The sequence below is a fragment of the Oncorhynchus kisutch genome, linkage group LG14 (genome assembly GCF_002021735.2).
Source record: "Oncorhynchus kisutch isolate 150728-3 linkage group LG14, Okis_V2, whole genome shotgun sequence".
Lineage (NCBI taxonomy): Eukaryota > Metazoa > Chordata > Actinopteri > Salmoniformes > Salmonidae > Oncorhynchus > Oncorhynchus kisutch.
The window spans coordinates 73,884,571-73,907,761 of record NC_034187.2 but is presented as its reverse complement, the minus strand read 5'-3'; the positions used below and the strand labels follow the sequence as shown (position 1 = coordinate 73,907,761).

The 23,191-nt window shown below is 44.0% G+C and overlaps 1 protein-coding gene across 2 annotated transcripts in view; it reads right to left on the bottom strand.

Annotated features, from left to right (window-relative positions):
• LOC109903359 (tubulointerstitial nephritis antigen-like) overlaps positions 1 to 23,191 on the bottom strand; it is a 73,914-nt gene that overhangs the window by 12,879 nt on the left and 37,844 nt on the right. For both annotated transcript variants that reach the window (XM_031788945.1, XM_031788946.1), the window contains exons 5-10: positions 21,365 to 21,479; positions 14,347 to 14,473; positions 13,521 to 13,671; positions 12,886 to 13,072; positions 8,907 to 8,952; positions 1,299 to 1,422 (exon numbers count right to left, since the gene is read on the bottom strand). In XM_031788945.1, the coding sequence (XP_031644805.1) occupies positions 1,299 to 1,422; positions 8,907 to 8,952; positions 12,886 to 13,072; positions 13,521 to 13,671; positions 14,347 to 14,473; positions 21,365 to 21,479 (750 nt within the window). The remainder of the gene's footprint in view (positions 1 to 1,298; positions 1,423 to 8,906; positions 8,953 to 12,885; positions 13,073 to 13,520; positions 13,672 to 14,346; positions 14,474 to 21,364; positions 21,480 to 23,191) is intronic.

The window sequence follows — 23,191 nt, the reverse complement described above, 5'->3', positions numbered from 1 at the left end:
GGTTGGGAGTCAGAGGGATTGGGTGTTGGAGGTTGAAGGTTGGGAGAGAGAGGGATGGGGGGTTGGGAGTTAGAGGGATGGAGTGTTGGGGGTTGGGAGTCAGAGAGAGATGGGGTGTTGGGGGTTGGGAGTCAGAGAGGGAAGGAGTGTTGGGGGTTGGGAGTCCGAGAGGGAAGGAGTGTTGGGGGTTGGGAGTCCGAGAGGGAAGGGGTGTTGGGGGTTGGGAGTCAGAGAGGGAAGGGGGTTGGCGGTTGGGAGTCAGAGGGGTTGGGAGTCAGAGAGGGATGGAGTGTTGGGGGTTGGGAGTCAGAGAGGGAAGGGGTGTTGGGGGTTGGGAGTCAGAGAGGGAAGGGGGTTGGCGGTTGGGAATCAGAGGGGTTGGGAGTCAGAGAGGGAAGGGGGTTGGCGGTTGGGAGTCAGAGGGGTTGGGAGTCAGAGAGGGAAGGAGTGTTGGGGGTTGGGAGTCAGAGAGGGAAGGGGGTTGGCGGTTGGGAGTCAGAGGGGTTGGGGTTGAGTTTCGCGATGGGGGCGAGGCAGCAGGAGCTGGGAAGAGGGAAAAGTGATGAATGAAGATGGAGAGAACACTGTCTGTGAGGAAGTGGGTGCTCCTCATAGAAATTGCCCTTTGGCACAGATCTAAGATCAGCTTACCCTCCCCAAAACCTACCCTCACATATATTGACCTCTAAACATCTAAACTGACCCTTCATCCTCGTCTAGGGACAACTTTATTCTCCTTCTAGGGAGACAGAAGAATTGGAGTGGGGGTGGGGAGATAGAAGGATTGGGGGTGGGGCGCCAGAAGAATTAGGGTGGGGGTGAGGAAATATAAGGATTGGGGGTGGGGAAATAGGGCAGGAGAGGGGTGGGTAGCTAGGCAATCCAGGTGTGTAGTGTCTGCCAGCCTACATTTTTGTGGTCTCCGCGGTCTGTCTGCGTGACAGAGGACTGAAGCCAAGGTGTGTCTCAGAGACTCAGAGCGACCGACAGATAGACAGAAAGGGAATCTCTTACTCACACTGAACACAACACACCTGTGGTAGTATGCAGGTCTGGGAATGTTGACGGGTTGATGTTTTTTTATTTGATCATTTGGTATATGTAAACAAATACTAGACTTAGTATATTTTTTTTATATAATAAAATATGAATGCATAGATTTATTCCAGAATTTAGAAAGGTTAACACTGAATCCATGAGATCAAAAGTAATACATTCATTTTCCTATAAGTGCTGCCTCTAACATACTGTACAATGGATAAAAGCTCTATCAGATGGGAGATGATTGACAGCCTTACCCTGTGATTCTGACGGAGTGTGTGTTGTGTTTGCGGTAGTGTGGTGGTTTGGTGAAGCTGACGTCTGTGTGTTTGTAGATTCCACTCTTATAGACGAAGAAGTCCTCATGGACCTCCAGGATGGCTGCAGGATACACAGGGGGAAAAAACACTATCAATGGACTATCAATGGATACACAAGAATAAAAACACATTATCGATGGACTGGATACACAAGAAGAAAAACACATTATTGATGGACTGGATACACAAGAATAAAAACACATTATCGATGGACTGGATACACAATAATAAAAACGCATTATCGATGGACTGGATACACAAGAATAAAAACGCATTATCGATGGACTGGATACACAAGAATAAAAACACATTATCGATGGACTGGATACACAAGAATAAAAACGCATTATTGATGGACTGGATACACAAGAAGAAAAACAGATTATAGATTAACTTGACACACAGATACACACAATTTTTACAGCCAAACCAAACCAATCTATAGCTTTGCAGGTGGTTATAAAAGGACCAACCAAAGGCAGTGTCATGCCTCAATATTGTTGAAAAACATAGATAGAATCAACTTGACCATTAATCCTAGACAGGTAGGGCCTAATTCAGACTTGAGATAAGGAGACTCAACATGTACTTAAGTAAAACATGTTAAGTCTACTTATATCAAGTCTGAATAGGGCCCATAAAGCATAGCTGTAGTTTGAAGGTAACCAATTTAGACTCCAACTTTGTACATCAGGCATATAGTTTCTATGCTTGACTGATAGCAAAGAGAGTTCAGCCATATAAGTTCCTTCTTGCACTAAACTGAAATTAATACACCACTAGGAAAAAACAAACTCAAAAGCTAATTCAATTTCCTAATTTCTTTACTTTTTCTGAGCACGCTTTCCCATTTCCCCCTGAGAAGAAAACATCAAAAAAATCAGAGTGCAGCTGTGGTGTTGGGCCACTTTGAACCGGTGCATTATAAACTCTGAACTCCCTGTGACTTTCTCATTAGTAACCCACCTGGGATAAACAATCTGGAACGCTCACTGAGTCATTTCCACATTTGGAAGGACTACCTGTTCTTACTGGGCTACCGTTCTCTTTGTCTCCTACGGACAAACAAGGACACACACTGCTCTCTGGCAAAGGTAACGACAGAAATTCAAGGGAGAAGAAAAGAGGAAAACGTGACAAAAGGCCAATGTTTCAGTTCTGCTGTTTGGAACAATACAACAAGGCTGGCACAGGCTCACAGACTATCTCTGCACAACCACACGTACACACACACAAATGTATTTTTTATTTGATTGAACCTTTATTTATAAAGGTTTTTCTCATTGAGATGAAACAAAACAACTTACATACACAATATTGAACAAAACTATAAACACACATACAGTACAACAATTACATATTATGTAAAGAAACACAAATGTCATAACTAAAAACAGCTGTCCTAAAGACAATTATACTGTTCTATGATATTTACATCAACCAAGTGTAAAAAAATCCACCAACGTGACTAGATCATACAATTTAAAATGTTCAGGAGAGAATTCCAGGACCACGGCGCTGAGTAACTAAAACTATTTCTACCATGACCTGTTCTAATTCTTGGTACTGTTAAAAGCAAATGAGAATGGGACTGTAAATTATAATTATTTACTGACCTGATTAAAAAAGATAGTGGCATTTTACCCAATATGGCCTTATAAATCAGTGTATACCAGTGTTTAAGCCTATGCAAGGTCAATGACAACCAGCCAACAATGCTGTAGAGATCACAACCTGAGGGCCACATGATATACTGAATCAAGTGCTCTCGGGGTGGTGGTTGAGGCCTGCATATATATAACATCACTAAAATCTAAAGCCGCCAGTAATGTACATCGTACCAGCTCCTTCCTGGCCTCCAGAGAAAAACGTATGACTTTTGCCGATAGTAAAAACCTATTCTCAGCTTGAGCTCTCCATATGAACAGTGAAGCTCAGCTTGTCATCCACCCACACTCCCAAATATTTGTACACTTTGACTTGCTCTATAGTATGTCCATCCAATATAGCAATGAAAAGATTAGTAACATGCCTGGCATTTGAAAATACCATGCGTTTTGTTTTACCTGAATTCAGAACCAGCATCAAATGATACAGATTTCTGTTGTATGTTGTTAAATGATCTTGGGCATTTTCAAAAAAAAAGATAAACTACTACCACTTGAATGAAGAACAGCATCATCTGCATAAAAATGAACATCCGCTGTTTTAATATGATCCCCAATGTTGTTGATTTACAAAATGAACAACAGTGGGCCCAAAATAAAACCTTGCGGAACACCTGAGCACAACTCTATGGACTCAGATTTACAACCATCTGCTATTACCCATTGTGTACGATTTTAAAGGTAATTTATAAACCATAGAGCATGACCAACAATTCCACAACATTTTAACTTTTGCACTAACACAGCATGGTCCACGGTGTCAAATGCCTTCGACAAATCAATAAAGACAGACGCACAATGTAACTTCTTGTCAAGAGCCCAGTGGATGTCATTTAAAACCTTCAATGTTGCTGAAACAGTGCTGTGGCCAGACCTAAAACCTGATTGCATTCCATTTAAGATGTTGTTTCTTGGAGGTAGGCCTTCAGCTAGACAGTACAGACAATTTTGATATGGGTCGATAGTTGTCAAGTAACGAAGGATCTCCACCTTCCAGGAGAGGCAGTACAAAAGCAGATTTCCATAACTTCCGGGTGCGCAGTGGTTAAGGGCGCTGTACTGCAGTGCCAGCTGTGCCACCAGAGACTCGCGCCCAGGCTTTGTCGTAAACGGCCGCGACCGTGGGGCGACGCACAATTGGCCTAGCGTCGTCCGGGTTAGGGAGGGTTTGGCCGGTAGGGAAATCCTTGTCTCATCGCGCACCAGCGACTCCTGTGGTTGGCTGGGCACAGTGCGCACTAACCAAGGTTGCCAGGTGCACGGTGTTTCCTCTGACACATTGGTGCGGCTGGCTTCCGGGTTGGATGGCGCTGTGTTAAGAAGCAGTGCGGCTTGGTTGGGTTGTGTATCGGAGGACGCATGACCTTCAACCTTTGTCTCTCCCGGGCCCGTACGGGAGTTGTAGCGATGAGACAAGATAGTAGCTACTAAACAATTGGATACCACGAAATTGGGAAGAAAAAGGGGTAAAATTTAAGGGGGAGCAATGATGTCTGCAGCTAGGTGTAGGAGACAGAGGTCTAGATCATCAGGATTTCCTTTCTATCAATTTCTTTCAGGGCTTTTATACCATTAACCTTTTCAAATAAACTGCCTGCATCTAGAAAATTATGATTTAAGGCTTTCAGAATAGAGGTTCTCTCAGCTACAATCTGTGTGTCTACCAACAATTGTTTGTGTATCTTTTTTGCACTCCAAAGCTTTCAATAGCCAAAATTTGGAGGGATCATTTAAATTATTTAAATTATTTAAATGGTCCAAAGTAGATGGAAGGTGTTGGTCTGCTTTCAGTAAAACTCAGCAAAAAAAGTAACATCCCTTTTTCATCCCGCATTATCTTTGAAATACATCCGCAGGCAATTAAGGTCACACAAATTCAGGACACTAAAAGAGGCCTTTCTACTGACTCTGAAAAACACCAAAAGAAAGATGCCCAGGGTCCCTGCTCATCTGCATGAACATGCCTTAGGCATGCTGTAAGGAGGCATGAGGACTTCAAATGTGGCCAGGGCAATAAATTGCAATGTCCGTACTGTGAGATGCCTAAGACAGCGCTACAGGGAGACAGAGCGGACAGCTGATCGTCGTCGCAGTGGCAGACCACGTGTAACAACACCTGCACAGGATCGGTACATCCGAATATCACACTTGCGGGACAGGTACAGGATGGCAACAACAACTGCCCGAGTTACAGTAGGAATGCACAATCCCTCCATCAGTGCTTAGACTGTCCTCAATAGGCTGAGAGAAGCTGGAATGAGAGCTTGAAGGCCTGTTGTAAAGGTAGATCATCACCAGACCTCACCGGCAAGAACGTCACCAATGGGCACAAACCCACCGTCGCTGGACGAGACAGGACTGGCAGAAAGGGCTCTTCACTGACGAGTCGTGGTTTTGTCTCACCAGAGGTGATGGTCGGATTCGTGTTTATCGTCGAAGGAATGAGCCTTACACCGAGGCCTGTACTTTGGAGGTGGAGGGATCGATTTGGAGGTGGAGGGTCCGTCATGGTCTGGGGCGGTGTGTCACAGCATCATCAGACTGAGCTTGTTGTCATTGCAGACAATCTCAACACTGTGCGTTACAGGGAAGACATCCTCCTCCCTCATGTGGTACTCTTTCTGCAGGCTCATCCTGACATGACCCTCCAGCATGACAATGCCACCAGCCATACTGCTCGTTCTGTGTGTGATTTCCTGCAAGACAGGAATGTCAGTGTTCTGCCATGGCCAGGAAGAGCCCAGATCTCAATCCTATTGAGCACGTCTGGGACCTGTTGGCTCGGAGTCTGAGGGCTAGGGCCATTCCCCCCAGAAATGTCTGGGAACTTGCAGGTGCCTTGGTGGAAGAGTGGGGTAACATCTCACAGCAAGAACTGGCAAATCTGGTGCAGTCCATGAGGAGGAGATGAAAATCGTTTAGAAGACAACTAGAAGCCCGTGTTTAGAAGACAACTAGAAGCCCGTGTTTAGAAGACAACTAGAGAGGCCTGTGTTAAGAAGACAACGCGACACCCATGTTATGAAGACAACGTGAAGCCTGTGTTTAGAAGACAACTAGAGAGGCCCGTGTTTAGGAGACAACGTGAAGCCCATGTTTAGAAGACAACGTGAAGCCCATGTTTAGAAGACAACGTGAAGCCTGTGTTTAGAAGACAACTAGAAGCCCGTGTTTAGAAGACAACTAGAAGCCCGTGTTTAGAAAACAACGTGAAGCCCGTGTTTAGAAAACAACGTGAAGCCCGTGTTTAGAAGACAACGTGAAGCCCGTGTTTAGAAGACAACGTGAAGCCCGTGTTTAGAAGACAACGTGAAGCCCGTGTTTAGAAGACAACGTGAAGCCCGTGTTTAGAAGACAACGTGAAGCCCGTGTTTAGAAGACAACTAGAAGCCCGTGTTTAGAAGACAACTAGAGAGGACCATGTTTAGAAGACAACGTGAAGCCCGTGTTTAGAAGACAACGTGAAGCCCGTGTTTAGAAGACAACTAGAAGCCCGTGTTTAGAAGACAACTAGAGAGGACCATGTTTAGAAGACAACGTGAAGCCCGTGTTTAGAAGACAACTAGAAGCCTGTGTTTAGAAGACAACTAGAAGCCCGTGTTTAGAAGACAACTAGAGAGGCCTGTGTTTAGAAGACAACGCGACACCCATGTTATGAAGACAACGTGAAGCCTGTGTTTAGAAGACAACTAGAGAGGCCCGTGTTTAGGAGACAGCGTGAAGCCCATGTTTAGAAGACAACGTGAAGCCTGTGTTTAGAAGACAACGTGAAGCCCGTGTTTAGAAGACAACTAGAAGCCCGTGTTTAGAAAACAACGTGAAGCCCGTGTTTAGAAAACAACGTGAAGCCCGTGTTTAGAAAACAACGTGAAGCCCGTGTTTTAGAAGACAACGTGAAGCCCGTGTTTAGAAGACAATGTGAAGCCCGTGTTTAGAAGACAACGTGAAGCCCGTGTTTAGAAGACAACGTGAAGCTTGTGTTTAGAAGACAACGTGAAGCCCGTGTTTAGAACACAACGTGAAGCCTGTGTTTAGAAGACAACGTGAAGCCCGTATTTAGAAGACAACGTGAAGCCCATGTCATGAAGACAACTAGAGGCACATGTTTAGAAGACAACGTGAAGCTCGTGTTTAGAAGACAACCTGAAGCTTGTGTTTAGAAGACAACATGAAGCCTGTGTTTAGAAGACAACGTGAAGCCCATGTCATGAAGACAACTAGAGGCCCGTGTTTAGAAGACAACTAGAGAGGCCCATGTTTAGAAGACAACGTGAAGCCCGTGTTTAGAAGACAACGTGAAGCCCGTGTTTAGAAGACAACGAGAAGCCGTGTTTAGAAGACAACGTGAAGCCCGTGTTTTGAAGACAACGTGAAGCCCGTGTTTAGAAGACATCGTGAAGCCCGTGTTTAGAAGACAACGTGAAGCCTGTGTTTAGAAGACAACGTGAAGCCCGTGTTTAGAAGACAACGTGAAGCCCGTGTTTAGAAGACAACGTGAAGCCCGTGTTTAGAAGACAACGTGAAGCCCGTGTTTAGAAGACAACGTGAAGCCCGTGTTTAGAACGGCTTTGCATTCTAGAAAGGGAGAGGTAGTTCAGATTTATTTTGTTTTTTAATACTATCCCTTACATAAGAGCAGATACTTGCTGATACTTGCTGATGTTAACCATTCATTAACCTTTCTTTTGAAAGTCTCCGATACACAACCCAACCAAGCCGCACTGCTTCTTAACACAGCGCACATCCAACCCGGAAGCCAGCCGCAACAATGTGTCGGAAGAAACACTGTGCACCTGGCAACCTTGGTTAGCGCGCACTGCGCCCGGCCCGCCACAGGAGTCGCTGGTGCGCAATGAGACAAGGATATCCCTACCGGCCAACCCCTCTCTAACCCGGACGACGCTAGGCCAATTGTGTGTCGCCCCACGGACCTCCCGGTCGCGGCCGTTTACGACAGAGCCTGTCGTAAAGTCCTCAACTGGCAGCTACATTAAGTACTACCCTCAAAACACCAGTCACAAAGTCAACAGTAAAGAGGTGACTCCGGGATGTTGGCCTTTGCTAGTTGAACTACATGTAGTTCACTACTCCCCAACACTGACCACAGTGCAATACTAAATATAATACATTTAATATATCATACTATATATAATATTATAACCTGGGTGGTTTGAGACCTGAATGCTGACTGGCTGACACCTGTGGTATATGGCGGCAGTGTAGCCTAGTGGTTAGAGCGTTGGACTAGTAACCGAAAGGTTGCAAGTTCGAATCCCCGAGCTGACAAGGTACAAATCTGTCTTTCTGCCCCTGAACAGGCGTGTTCCTAGGCCATCATTGAAAATAAGAATTTGTTCTTAACTGACTTGCCTAGTTAAATAAAGGTTAAAAAATAATAATATCAGACTGTATACCACAGGTATGACAAAACATTGCTTTGTACTGCGCTAATTAAGTTGGTAGACAGTTTATAATAGCAATAAGGCACCTCTGGGTTTGTGGCATATGGCTAATATGCCAAGGCGAAGGGCTGTATCCAGGCACTCTGTATTGCGTTGTGCATAAGAACAGCCCTTAGCCGTGGTTTAATGGCATTATTGCTTAATTAAATTCCACTATATTATAAAAACAAACACATTCTGTATCCAACCTGGTAGCCTGACTTCAATCCTCCGCCCAATCACTGACAAAGAATCTCTCATAACCAATCCTGCTCTTTAAGCAAAACCCAAGGCTTTGTTGCCCTTCTGAATTCATTCCTAAAACCAAGAGATTGCTCTGAACGCTACAGCAAACACACATGGTTCCAGTAGCTCATTCTTTTATAGCTGCTAATGGCACACACACACACACACAGTCATCTTCTAAATCATCCTACCTTGCACTGGGCCGTTATCCATAATCTCCTTCATGATCTCCTTCTCCTGTGAAGAAACAAAATGTATAGAACTGTGATTAGATGAAAGGAAAAAGTATGACAGAACTGTGATTCGATGAAAGGAAAAAGTATGACAGAACTGTGATTAGATGAAAGGAAAAAGATGGACAGATATGCAATTAAATAAAAGGACAGAGAAAGTGGAGGGGATAGCAACATAAATTGTTTGACCATGTAGAACAGCTCCACATCTCTAGATGCATGGCTTGGTGACTTGAGGTCTGTACAACCCTGTGTGGATGAACCAGTGAGAGCTGGTCTAACTTTTAGCTTTTTGCCATTCTCAGTGCAGGTGGTCCATAAAGCCCTGAAATCCTTAGATCAGAGAAAGACTGCAGGTCCTGATCTTTTGAATCCCTGCTTTTTAAATCTGGCAGCTGATTTCATAGCTAAACCACTTACATCTCTGTTCAATCTAACCCTGGAATGTAATGAAATTCCAAAGATCTGGAAATCAGCATTTGTCCTGCTACTTTTAAAAGGGGGAGATCCAACTCTTTTAAATAATTATAGGCCAAACTCAAAACTGTCACCCCTGGTGAAAATACTTGAAACCCTTGTAAGTGAACAGCTAAAATAGTTTTTATTTACTAACTCTATTTTATCAATGTACCAATCGGGCTTCAGGAAGAAGCATAGCACAATTACAGCAGCCATGAAGGTTTTAAATGATATCACTGAAGCCCTTGACAAAAAACAGCACTGTGTCTCACTTTTTATTGATCTCTCTAAGGCTTTTTATACAGTTGATCATGCTATACTAAGGCAGAGATTGTTGAGTGTAGGTCTTTCGGAGCATGCAGTTGCATGGTTTGCTAACTATCTGTCTGATAGAACTCAGTGCACTCAATTTGATGGGCTTATGTCTGTTAAATTGTCTGTCTTGAATGGTGTGCCCCAAGGCTCTGTACTTGGTCCTCTCTTATTCACTATTTATATAAATGATTTAGACAAAAATGTCCAAAATGCACAACTTCATTTTTATGCTGATGATACTGTCATTTACTGTTGTGCCTTGTCTCTTAGAAAAGCTTTCCAGAACATGCAAACTGCTATTTATACTATTCAACATACCTTGTGTCAATTGAAGCTTATCCTCAATACTGACAAAACTAAACTAATGGTGTTTTCTAATGCAAGAAATAGACCTCTGAACCGTTCACATATTACTACCTGTCAGGGCAAGGGGATTGAGGTTGTAACCTCATATAAATATCTTGACATTTTAATTGATGATGGCCTTGAAGCTGAAATTGGGATTTTATTTTAGGAATGAGGCCCGTTTGTCTTTTGAAGCCAGAAGGAGGCTAGTATCAGCTACATTTATGCCTTTACTAGACTATGGGGATATTTTAAACATGAATGCTTCCGCTCAGTGTTTGAGATCAATAGACACCCTTTACCACGGCACTTTGAAATTTATTTTAAACTGCAAAACCCTTACGCACCACTGCACTTTCTATACCAGGGTTGGCTGGCCTTCTCTCGTCACTCGTAGGCTCAGTCACTGGTATACTTTTATTTACAATGCCATTTTGAGTTTACTACCTTTTTATTTGTGCATTTCTATTGTTCAGAAATGTGGTGGGTACTCTCTTCGTTCACTGGACTTTATCCTGCTAACTGTTCCAAATGTCCGAACTGAATTTGGTAAAAGGGCTTTTATGTACTCTGCGCCATCGTCTTGGAACGCCTTACAAAATACTTTTAAACTGGAGGAACTTGTCCCGATTGGTGTTTTTAAATCACTGATGAAGGATTTTGAGGCTGATTCCCTGACCTGACAATGTTTTTAATTTGCTGTTTTATACTCTTGTATATTCAATGGTTTTTACTAGATTACTTGTAGTTTTTCATGTCGTCTGTCTGTAATTTTTTTGTAATGACTTGGTGCTGCCTATCTTGGCCAGGGCGCTCTTGAAAAGGAGATTTTAATCTCATTGAGCCCTTCCTGGTTAAATAAAGGTTAAATAAAAAATTAAAAAGAGGAAGATAAACATGCTGTAATGATTTCCAACATTAAGCATAATTTAGAATGCTTGATAATAAGAGGTAATAAAGCCTACGCTGTAACTCGGTGGGTATACTTTGATTAGGATATGAAACAAGTGGATGCATGTGGATTCTGTTACTGCTCATGGCCTCTGGAAATAGTTAGGCGGAGTCCCAAATGGCCCCCTAAATAGGGCACTAGTTTGACTAGGGCTCTGGTCAAAAGTAGTGTACTTTGTAGAGAATAGGGTGCCATTTGGGACACCACCTTAATGTAATAGCTACAGGCTTTCCAGTTGATCTACTGTAGCTTACTTCAGAGAAGGAGTTATAACATTCTCTACTGCTACCCCTTCTTGTGTCTTAGATCAGGGTTTCCCAAACTCGGTCCTGGGACCCCTCCTGGGTACACGTTTTGTTTCTTTCCTAGCTCTAGACAGCTGATTCAAATAATCAAAGCTTGATGACTAGTTGGTCATTTGAATCAGTAGTGTAGTGCTAGGACAAAAACCAAAACATGGGGGGGCCCCAGGACCAAGTTTGGGAAACCCTAGCTGTGTTCAAATACTCATACTAACTGTACTATTTGTGATGTGAATTATATGAGTATATAGTATGCTTATTGGTCATAGTATGGATATAGTTAGTATACCAAAAGTTCCCGGATGACGTACTAAATTCGTCAAAATTCGATGTATGCAAGCAGTGGACAATATTCCTGTGCCTTTAGGGCACATAATGCAATTCTTCCGAAAATGGGCGTGGCTTCATAACTTCTCAGATTTGATGAAAATTGCGGAAAATATGCAGCCAAAGTCCGACGAGAGCGGATACAAATTCATTGCTTTAACTAATTATGACAAGTGTTAAGAAAATGTTGAAAAATTTAATAAAGTAATGCCTTTTCAAATAAGTTACACGTTATGTTGGCTAAAAGTTTGTTAGCTACGCTATCCTTACGAACCGCATAGCATTACAGCAGTATGTACCGGTATGTTAGCTAGTTACCTCACGTTAGTTGACTACTAATACATTGAACTTGCCAGGCAGTATTTTTTCAGTCTCCTGAGGGGGAATAGGCTGTCTGTGCAAAGCTGTCATCAAGGCAAAGGGTGCCTACTTTGACGAATCTCAAATATAAAATATATTTAGATTTAACAGTTTTTTGGTTACTACATGATTCCATAGGTGTTATTTCACAGTGTTGATCTCTTCACTATTATTCTACAATGCAGAAAATAGTCAAAATAAAGAAACTTTTGACTGGGACTGTATGTCAGGCTGGGATTCACCGTGTCAAAAGGTCTTTCCCCAGGTGCACGAACAATGAAGATATTTACTGCGACTTGGATGAGAACCTATGGCCAAAGGCTCAAGACCGGTTTGATGCAAACTAGTGCCGGCTAAACGTTATGTTTCTTTCATTTAATTACATTGTGAAAGATGTCTTCAGTTATCACACCTTTGATCACACATAGGATAGAAATTATGGACATTTTATGATCAGTACATTTTAATGGGGGTAGTGCAAGTGTATTGCCTAATGTGAAAACAGTGTAATGTACTGTAATTGTCAGTACTGTAGCATACTACATTTTAAAACATGTATCTACAAATGTTTGCTATTGGATTGACTGGTTGTTAAAATTAGTTGAGAGCACATTGAGAGCACAACATGTTGGGTTTTGGTGATTAAATCAATGTACTCATTATATTTCACAGCAAAGTTATATTTTGGATCAATGATTGTGTGGTGAAAAATGTCTACAAACAAAATTAATGCACAATGAAAGGTTTTGAATGTAAGACTGGCTGTGTTACAATTGTTACCAGTTTGGAGTTTTTTAAATTCACCACCTACTTGGGAAAATAGTACCAAAGTGATAAAAAACGGTATGTGTGTGTGTGTGTGTGTGTGTGTACTTACGTTTGATGAGAGCCTGTAGGGAGGTGTAGACTGGTAGATGTCATTGTGGTAGGTGTGTGTGCTGGGGCAGCGTGCAGTAGCCTGTCTCTTTCCACGGCCCACAGAGCGACTCTGCATCATACAGCGGCCCACCTCTGCTGGTGTCTGCTGGGGAGCAGAGAACGGGTAGCACTCCTCTGTCACCACACTGACAGAAAGACAGAAAGATAGAGAGAGATGGAGAGTAGAGAATGATGGAGAGTAGAGAGTAGAGAATGATGGAGAGTAGAGAGAGATGGAGAGTAGAGAGAGATGGAGAGTAGAGAGAGATGGAGAGTAGAGAGAGATGGTGGAGCGAGAGAGAGAGCGAGAGAGAGAGAGAGAGAGAGAGCGAGAGAGAGAGAGAGCGAGAGAGAGAGAGAGCGAGAGAGAGAGAGAGAGAGCGAGAGAGAGAGAGAGCGAGAGAGAGAGAGAGAGAGAGAGAGCGAGAGAGAGAGCGAGAGAGAGAGAGAGCGAGAGAGAGAGAGCGAGAGAGAGAGCGAGAGAGAGAGAGAGAATCATCAATTCACAGCTAAAGAACCCAAAATTCACTCTTCATTTGATCATTTAAAAAGCTCCTAATATTGTGCCTAGTGTTGCAATAAAATATGTCCTACCCTATGCGCCTCATGTACCACCAGGCTCCGTCGATACGGCCTCCAGCACAGCCCCCTTGGTTGCGTGTATCACAGGAAATTAGGTTCTGGGGCGACAGTTGAGGGGTCATGTGACCCATCGACTGGATGGAGATTCGATCAGATGCCACCGCTGAGCGAGGGAAAGAGAGATGGTGGGAAAGAGAGATGGTGGGAAAGAGAGATTGAGGGAAAGAGACATGGATATATGGTGTGAAAGAGAGAGAGTGAACTTCTGGGAAATGTTCTAAGAGATGTTAAAGAAATGAAAAAGGAACGTTCTGGTATGTAAATGGTTAAGGGACGTTCTGGTATGTAAATGATTAGGGGACGTTCCGGTATGTAAATGATAAGGGGACGTTCTGGTATGTAAATGATAAGGGGACGTTCTGGTATGTAAATGATTAGGGGACGTTCTGGTACTTAAATGATTAGGGGACGTTCTGGTACTTAAATGATAAGGGGGCGTTCTGGTATGTAAATGATTAGGGGACGTTCTGGTATGTAAATGATAAGGGGGCGTTCTGGTACTTAAATGATTAGGGGACATTCTTGTATGTAAATGATAAGGGGACGTTCTGGTACTTAAATGATAAGGGGGCGTTCTGGTATTTAAATGATAAGGAGGCGTTCTGGTACTTAAATGTAATTTTGAAAGCATTTTTCAATTTTCCCAATATTTGCAATATTGCGATTAAAAAAATATGTTTTTTATGAAAATGAATTTTAACAAAATGCCAGTACTTTATAAAAATACCTGTATTTTACCAGTATTCTGCCAGTATTTTACTACCATGTAGTGTCTCACCTGCAGTGGAGAAGGCCCAGGAGGCAGCGCAGTTGCCCTGGTCCAGAGGTTCGTGGATCTTTCCAGGCCACTTCTCTGCTGCGTTGAAGTACTGAGGCAGACGCTCATTCTGAGGGTCCATATTCAGCTGAGCAGGGGGATAGAGAGCAGGAGGAAGACATGAATTCACTACTGTACAATTTCAATCCTGTTTTAATGTACTTGACCACCTTGATAGTTTATTTGGAAGTAAAATACAATTTCTTATTACTCCCAAAAACATACAGTAGGTGTTCCAATGGCCAGACAGCAATAGGAGACTGACAAACCAACAGCAAGAGATTGACAAACCAACAGCAAGAGATTGACAAACCAACAGCAAGAGGAGACTGACAAATCAACAGCAAGAGATTGACAAACCAACAGCAAGAGATTGACAAACCAACAGCAAGAGGAGACTGACAAACCAACAGCAAGAGGAGACTGACAAACCAACAGCAAGAGGAGGCTGACAAACCAACAGCAAGAGATTGACAAACCAACAGCAAGAGATTGACAAACCAACAGCAATAGGAGACTGACAAACCAACAGCAAGAGATTGACAAACCAACAGCAAGAGATTGACAAACCAACAGCAAGAGGAGACTGACAAACCAACAGCAAGAGGAGACTGACAAACCAACAGCAAGAGGAGGCTGACAAACCAACAGCAAGAGGAGACTGACAAAACCAACAGCAAGAGGAGCCTGACAAACCAACAGCAAGAGGAGCCTGACAAACCAACAGCAAGAGGAGACTGACAAACCAACAGCAAGAGGAGACTGACAAACCAACAGCAAGAGGAGACTGACAAACCAACAGCAAGAGGAGACTGATAAACCAACAGCAAGAGGAGACTGACAAACCAACAGCAAGAGGAGACTGACAAACCAACAGCAAGAGGAGACTGACACACCAACAGCAAGAGGAGACTGACAAACCAACAGCAAGAGGAGACTGACACACCAACAGCAAGAGGAGACTGACAAACCAACAGCAAGAGTCGACTGACAAACCAACAGCAAGAGTCGACTGACACACCAACAGCAAGAGGAGACTGACAAACCAACATGAAGAGGAGACTGACAAACCAACAGCAAGAGGAGACTGACAAACCAACAGCAAGAGGAGCCTGACAAACCAACAGCAAGAGGAGACTGACAAACCAATAGCAAGAGGAGACTGACAAACCAACAGCAAGAGACTGACAAATCAACAGCAAGAGGAGACTGAGACACCAACAGCAAGAGGAGACTGACAAACCAACAGCAAGAGGAGACTGACACACCAACAGCAAGAGGAGACTGACAAACCAACATGAAGAGGAGACTGACAAACCAACAGCAAGAGGAGACTGACAAATCAACAGCAAGAGGAGACTGACACACCAACAGCAAGAGGAGACTGACAAACCAACAGCAAGAGTCGACTGACAAACCAACAGCAAGAGTCGACTGACACACCAACAGCAAGAGGAGACTGACAAACCAACATGAAGAGGAGACTGATAAACCAACAGCAAGAGGAGACTGACAAATCAACAGCAAGAGGAGACTGACACACCAACAGCAAGAGGAGACTGACAAACCAACAGCAAGAGGAGACTGACAAACCAACAGCAAGAGGAGACTGACAAACCAACAGCAAGAGGAGACTGACAAACCAACAGCAAGAGGAGACTGACAAACCAACCGCAAGAGGAGACTGACAACCCAACAGCAAGAGGAGACTGACAAACCAACAGCAAGAGGAGACTGACAACCCAACAGCAAGAGGAGACTGACAAACCAACAGCAAGAGGAGACTGACAACCCAACAGCAAGAGGAGACTGACAAACCAACAGCAAGAGGAGACTGACAAACCAACAGCAAGAGGAGACTGACACACCAACAGCAAGAGGAGACTGACAAACCAACAGCAAGAGGAGACTGACAAACCAACAGCAAGAGGAGACTGACAAACCAACAGCAAGAGGAGACTGACAAACCAACCGCAAGAGGAGACTGACAACCCAACAGCAAGAGGAGACTGACAACCCAACAGCAAGAGGAGACTGACAAACCAACAGCAAGAGGAGACTGACAAACCAACAGCAAGAGGAGACTGACAAACCAACAGCAAGAGGAGACTGACACACCAACAGCAAGAGGAGCCTGACAAACCAACAGCAAGAGGAGACTGACAAACCAACAGCAAGAGGAGACTGACACACCAACAGCAAGAGGAGACTGACACACCAACAGCAAGAGGAGACTGACACACCAACAGCAAGAGGAGACTGACAAACCAACATGAAGAGGAGACTGACAAACCAACAGCAAGAGGAGACTGACAAAACCAACAGCAAGAGGAGACTGACAAACCAACAGCAAGAGGAGACTGACAAACCAACAGCAAGAGGAGACTGACACACCAACAGCAAGAGGAGACTGACAAACCAACAGCAAGAGGAGACTGACACACCAACAGCAAGAGGAGACTGACAAACCAACAGCAAGAGTCGACTGACAAACCAACAGCAAGAGTCGACTGACACACCAACAGCAAGAGGAGACTGACAAACCAACATGAAGAGGAGACTGACAAACCAACAGCAAGAGGAGACTGACAAACCAACAGCAAGAGGAGCCTGACAAACCAACAGCAAGAGGAGACTGACAAACCAATAGCAAGAGGAGACTGACAAACCAACAGCAAGAGACTGACAAATCAACAGCAAGAGGAGACTGAGACACCAACAGCAAGAGGAGACTGACAAACCAACAGCAAGAGGAGACTGACACACCAACAGCAAGAGGAGACTGACAAACCAACATGAAGAGGAGACTGACAAACCAACAGCAAGAGGAGACTGACAAATCAACAGCAAGAGGAGACTGACACACCAACAGCAAGAGGAGACTGACAAACCAACAGCAAGAGTCGACTGACAAACCAACAGCAAGAGTCGACTGACACACCAACAGCAAGAGGAGACTGACAAACCAACATGAAGAGGAGACTGATAAACCAACAGCAAGAGGAGACTGACAAATCAACAGCAAGAGGAGACTGACACACCAACAGCAAGAGGAGACTGACAAACCAACAGCAAGAGGAGACTGACAAACCAACAGCAAGAGGAGACTGACAAACCAACAGCAAGAGGAGACTGACAAACCAACAGCAAGAGGAGACTGACAAACCAACCGCAAGAGGAGACTGACAACCCAACAGCAAGAGGAGACTGACAAACCAACAGCAAGAGGAGACTGACAACCCAACAGCAAGAGGAGACTGACAAACCAACAGCAAGAGGAGACTGACAACCCAACAGCAAGAGGAGACTGACAAACCAACAGCAAGAGGAGACTGACAAACCAACAGCAAGAGGAGACTGACACACCAACAGCAAGAGGAGACTGACAAACCAACAGCAAGAGGAGACTGACAAACCAACAGCAAGAGGAGACTGACAAACCAACAGCAAGAGGAGACTGACAAACCAACCGCAAGAGGAGACTGACAACCCAACAGCAAGAGGAGACTGACAACCCAACAGCAAGAGGAGACTGACAAACCAACAGCAAGAGGAGACTGACAAACCAACAGCAAGAGGAGACTGACAAACCAACAGCAAGAGGAGACTGACACACCAACAGCAAGAGGAGACTGACAAACCAACAGCAAGAGGAGACTGACAAACCAACAGCAAGAGGAGACTGACACACCAACAGCAAGAGGAGACTGACACACCAACAGCAAGAGGAGACTGACACACCAACAGCAAGAGGAGACTGACAAACCAACATGAAGAGGAGACTGACAAACCAACAGCAAGAGGAGACTGACAAAACCAACAGCAAGAGGAGACTGACAAACCAACAGCAAGAGGAGACTGACAAACCAACAGCAAGAGGAGACTGACAAACCAACAGCAAGAGGAGACTGACAAACCAACAGTAAGAGGAGACTGACAAACCAACAGCAAGAGGAGACTGACACACCCACAGCAAGAGGAGACTGACAAACCAACAGCAAGAGGAGACTGACAAACCAACAGCAAGAGGAGACTGACAAACCAACAGCAAGAGGAGACTGACACACCAACAGCAAGAGGAGACTGACAAACCAACAGCAAGAGGAGACTGACAAACCAACAGCAAGAGGAGACTGACAAACCAACAGCAAGAGGAGACTGACAAACCAACAGAAAGAGGAGACTGACAAACCAACAGCAAGAGGAGACTGACAAACCAACAGCAACAAGTTCCTCATGATACTTTTGTACGGAACGTGCAACGTTGATTATTTATCCACAATAGAACATTCATGAATGTAATAGAGGGAGATGGTCTAATCAGAGTGTCTGTTAAGTTCTGCTATTATAGAGGACTTACTCACAGACAATTCGTACCATTTGGCCTAATGAGTTAGAATGGAAACAGAAACGTTGATCTGTCTCCAGACCATAGAACTGATTGAACTGACTGAGGGAAGCTACACTAACAGACAGCCTCAGTGTAACAAATAACTGAATGAACTGACTGAGGGAAGCTACACTAACAGACAGCCTCAGTGTAACAAATAACTGATTGAACTGACTGAGGGAAGCTACACTAACAGACAGCCTCAGTGTAACAAATAACTTATTGAACTGACTGATGGAAGCTACACTAACAGACAGCCTCAGTGTAACAAATAACTGAATGAACTGACTGAGGGAAGCTACACTAACAGACAGCCTCAGTGTAACAAATAACTGATTGAACTCACTGAGGGAAGCTACACTAACAGACAGCCTCAGTGTAACAAATAACTGATTGAACTCACTGAGGGAAGCTACACTAACAGACAGCCTCAGTGTAACAAATAACGGATTGAACTGACTGAGGGAAGCTACAATAACAGACAGCCTCAGTGTAACAAAGAACATAGAACTGATTGAACTCACTGAGGGAAGCTACACTAACAGACAGCCTCAGTGTAACAAATAACTGATTGAACTCACTGAGGGAAGCTACACTAACAGACAGCCTCAGTGTAACAAATAACTGATTGAACTCACTGAGGGAAGCTACACTAACAGACAGCCTCAGTGTAACAAATAACTGATTGAACTCACTGAGGTAAGCTACACTAACAGACAGCCTCAGTGTAACAAATAACTGATTGAACTGACTGAGGGAAGCTACACTAACAGACAGCCTCAGTGTAACAAATAACTGATTGAACTGACTGAGGTAAGCTACACTAACAGACAGCCTCAGTGTAACAAATAACTGATTGAACTGACTGAGGGAAGCTACACTAACAGACAGCCTCAGTGTAACAAATAACTGATTGAACTGACTGAGGTAAGCTACACTAACAGACAGCCTCAGTGTAACAAATAACTGATTGAACTCACTGAGGGAAGCTACACTAACAGACAGCCTCAGTGTAACAAATAACTGATTGAACTCACTGAGGTAAGCTACACTAACAGACAGCCTCAGTGTAACAAATAACTGATTGAACTGACTGAGGGAAGCTACACTAACAGACAGCCTCAGTGTAACAAATAACTGATTGAACTGACTGAGGGAAGCTACACTAACAGACAGCCTCAGTGTAACAAAGACATTGAAAGCGGGGAAGGAAAAATATCTGCTCTCACTGGAAATAATATGCAACTATGTGATTAATCTAAACACCTAATATGGACTCATTGGAGAAGCCTCCAACTCCAGAATTAAATCACTATGATAATACCTCAGACAAATACATGGTATAGCAAGCTTATCATAATGCTTATCACATTAAGTCATGAAGGGGAATTTCTATGCTGCCTCACATATTCCTCACCAGTCCAAGAGGTTCTGCTGTATGTGTCATGAGTCATCTAACTAAAAGGGTTGCATCCCAAATGAACCCTATTCCCTACATAGTGCACTACTTTTCACCAGAGCACTACAGTGTATAGGGAATATGGTGTAATTTGGGACGTAGACAGGCCAGGTCTGGAGGTGGGAGGCATGCTTAACACTGCCGTTGTGTAGCATTAGCATGTAACTCTATCTTTGTTTAGACAGAGCACAGCGGCTGATACGTCCTCCTCACATTCCTCCCTGCTAATATCTATGTGTGTGTGTGGCTCCAACCCCCCAGGATTTAGGAGTGGAGTGGGAGTGAGTTAGGGAGTTAGGAGTGGGCCTATCCATTACCCAGTATGACTGTTAGACGTGTGGGGACTGAGCTGGGAGACAGACAACAGACAGAGAGATCTATGAATAAGCTCTCCTGCTTAGATCTGGCTCCTGGTACAGGTAGGGGCATGTTGGGCTGGGGGAGTGGGGGATTGGAGAGAAGCAATTTGAAGGGAGGAGGAGTGGGGGAGTTAAGTCTGGAGGATGTAGGGGGAGAGGTAGGGATGGTGGCTGGGAAGGGTAGGGGGGAGAGAGGAAGGCCAGTCAGTTGTGTTGTCTGAAATGGAGATGGCTCCACCCCATCCTCCCCTCTCTTCCACACCATCCACCCCATCCTTCCCTCCACCCCTATCCTATCCCCTCCACTCCCCCTCCACCTCTATCCTCTACCCCATCCTCTACCCCTATCCTATCCCCTATCCTCTCTCTCCTAAACCTGTCTCTGATTGGCTCTTACATAATCTGTCTGGTTAGATGTAAACAAAGCTAAAGATGGCACATAGCAGAGAGTAGGCTTCCAAGATCCAGACAGACAAAGAATTATCAACAGACCAATAACAAGCTTCACCTGGTAGCCATAGCTGGTAATGACACAGGCCAGGCCAGCAGAATCTTTATATAAAATGTTATGTCATGGGTCCTTCTTGATGCACACGCAATTTAAAAAGCAGACCGGACTGTTCCTCACTCTCAAGGCTCAGCATATCTGCATCCCATGTATGGGCCCCGGTAAAAGTAGTGCATTATATAGGGAATAGTGTGCCATTCGAGATGTATCCCATGAATCACCCAGCCCAACCCTTTCCCTACCAAGCAGACAGGTCTTCTCACCTGCATCTCGTTCATGCTCATGATAGTCCTGGAGGGCCTCTGTGTCCCCAGGCGATACCTCAGGCCCTCGTCCAGAGACATGCCATAGAACTGGCTGTAGTTTGCTGCCCGCCAGCTAGGGACGCAGAGGAGAGGAAAGTCCAAACAGTGAGTGTGAGAAACGTGTGTGTGTGTGTGTGTGTGTGTGTGTGTGTATGTATGTGTGTGTGTGTGTGTGCATTAAGGCAGCCACACAGTTTACGTAAACGGCGGCAACGGAGTGTTGCAGTGTCCTTTTACGTATTACGTACAAGAACGCCCCATGAAATTGGGAACGCAACGTGTAGTTCCTTGCGCAGACTTAAGAGGCAGTATTGAGGAAGTGGTGAACGGGTCAGCTGTTTGTTCCCCTGCACCCACCCGCAATTGCTAATAACCCATCTGCAACCACCCGACTATATGTGATAAAGTGAAAATCTGAGGCCCACACCAAAATGCACTGTTGTCTACAGTTAGACAGAGGAATGATTTTTTGAGAGGCTGTTTGTTAGTCAACTTGTCTATAATTAGACCCATGCAACTTCTCTTCTGTCATTATACAGTATACTGCCCTAGAAGACCGAAATAAATCCTTGCTCACTAGAATAATGTAATAAATTGATCGAATGAATGCTTCAATCTAGTTGACATCGGCAAAGTTCTCTCTGTCATCTCTGCTTCTTTCAGGGAGCAAAGACGTTTAGGGACCGGGGAAAGAATGTAGCAACAACAAATAGAACTAAGGGAAAGATTTGCTGTGCAAAATGTCCAAACGACATCAGTTTGACTCGTTGTAAGGAAATAGGAAAGCTGTAAAAACGACCCAACATGTTTCTGATAGATTTCAGTTCTGCTTGGATGCCTATTTTATGTGGTTGAAATACTATCAGCTTTTATGATGCTGATAAAGACAGCACCTCTACAGACAGTATCTAACTGCACATTCACATTCTCTCAAGATGCTGAAAGAAAGAAATCATGTTTCTCCACTCTTGTTCCTGAGTAAAAATGTAGCCTACAATTGGTGTATCATTTTACTGTAAGAGTTAGTATTAAGGTTGTGTGAGAGGTTATAGACCTCCAGTCAGTGTCCAGATTTCAGTTTCCGTTTAACCCATCTGAACAGTAGGCTACAGTTCCCTTCATGTGCCATAGGTCTGTTTGAAGTCCCCGTCTTGTACGGCTCTTCACAATCATAATTTGCTAGACAATACTGTACAGTTGGAACTAGAAGCATAAAGCATTTCGCTACACTTGCATTAACATCTGCTAACCATGTGTATGTGACCATTAACATCTGCTAACCATGTGTATGTGACCATTAACATCTGCTAACCATGTGTATGTGACCATTAACATCTGCTAACCATGTGTATGTGACCATTAACATCTGCTAACCATGTGTATGTGACCATTAACATCTGCTAACCATGTGTATGTGACCATTAACATCTGCTAACCATGTGTATGTGACCATTAACATCTGCTAACCATGTGTATGTGACCATTAACATCTGCTAACCATGTGTATGTGACCATTAACATCTGCTAATCATGTGTATGTGACCATTAACATCTGCTAACCATGTGTATGTGACCATTAACATCTGCTAACCATGTGTATGTGACCATTAACATCTGCTAACCATGTGTATGTGACCATTAACATCTGCTAACCATGTGTATGTGACCATTAACATCTGCTAACCATGTGTATGTGACCATTAACATCTGCTAATCATGTGTATGTGACCATTAACATCTGCTAACCATGTGTATGTGACCATTAACATCTGCTAACCATGTGTA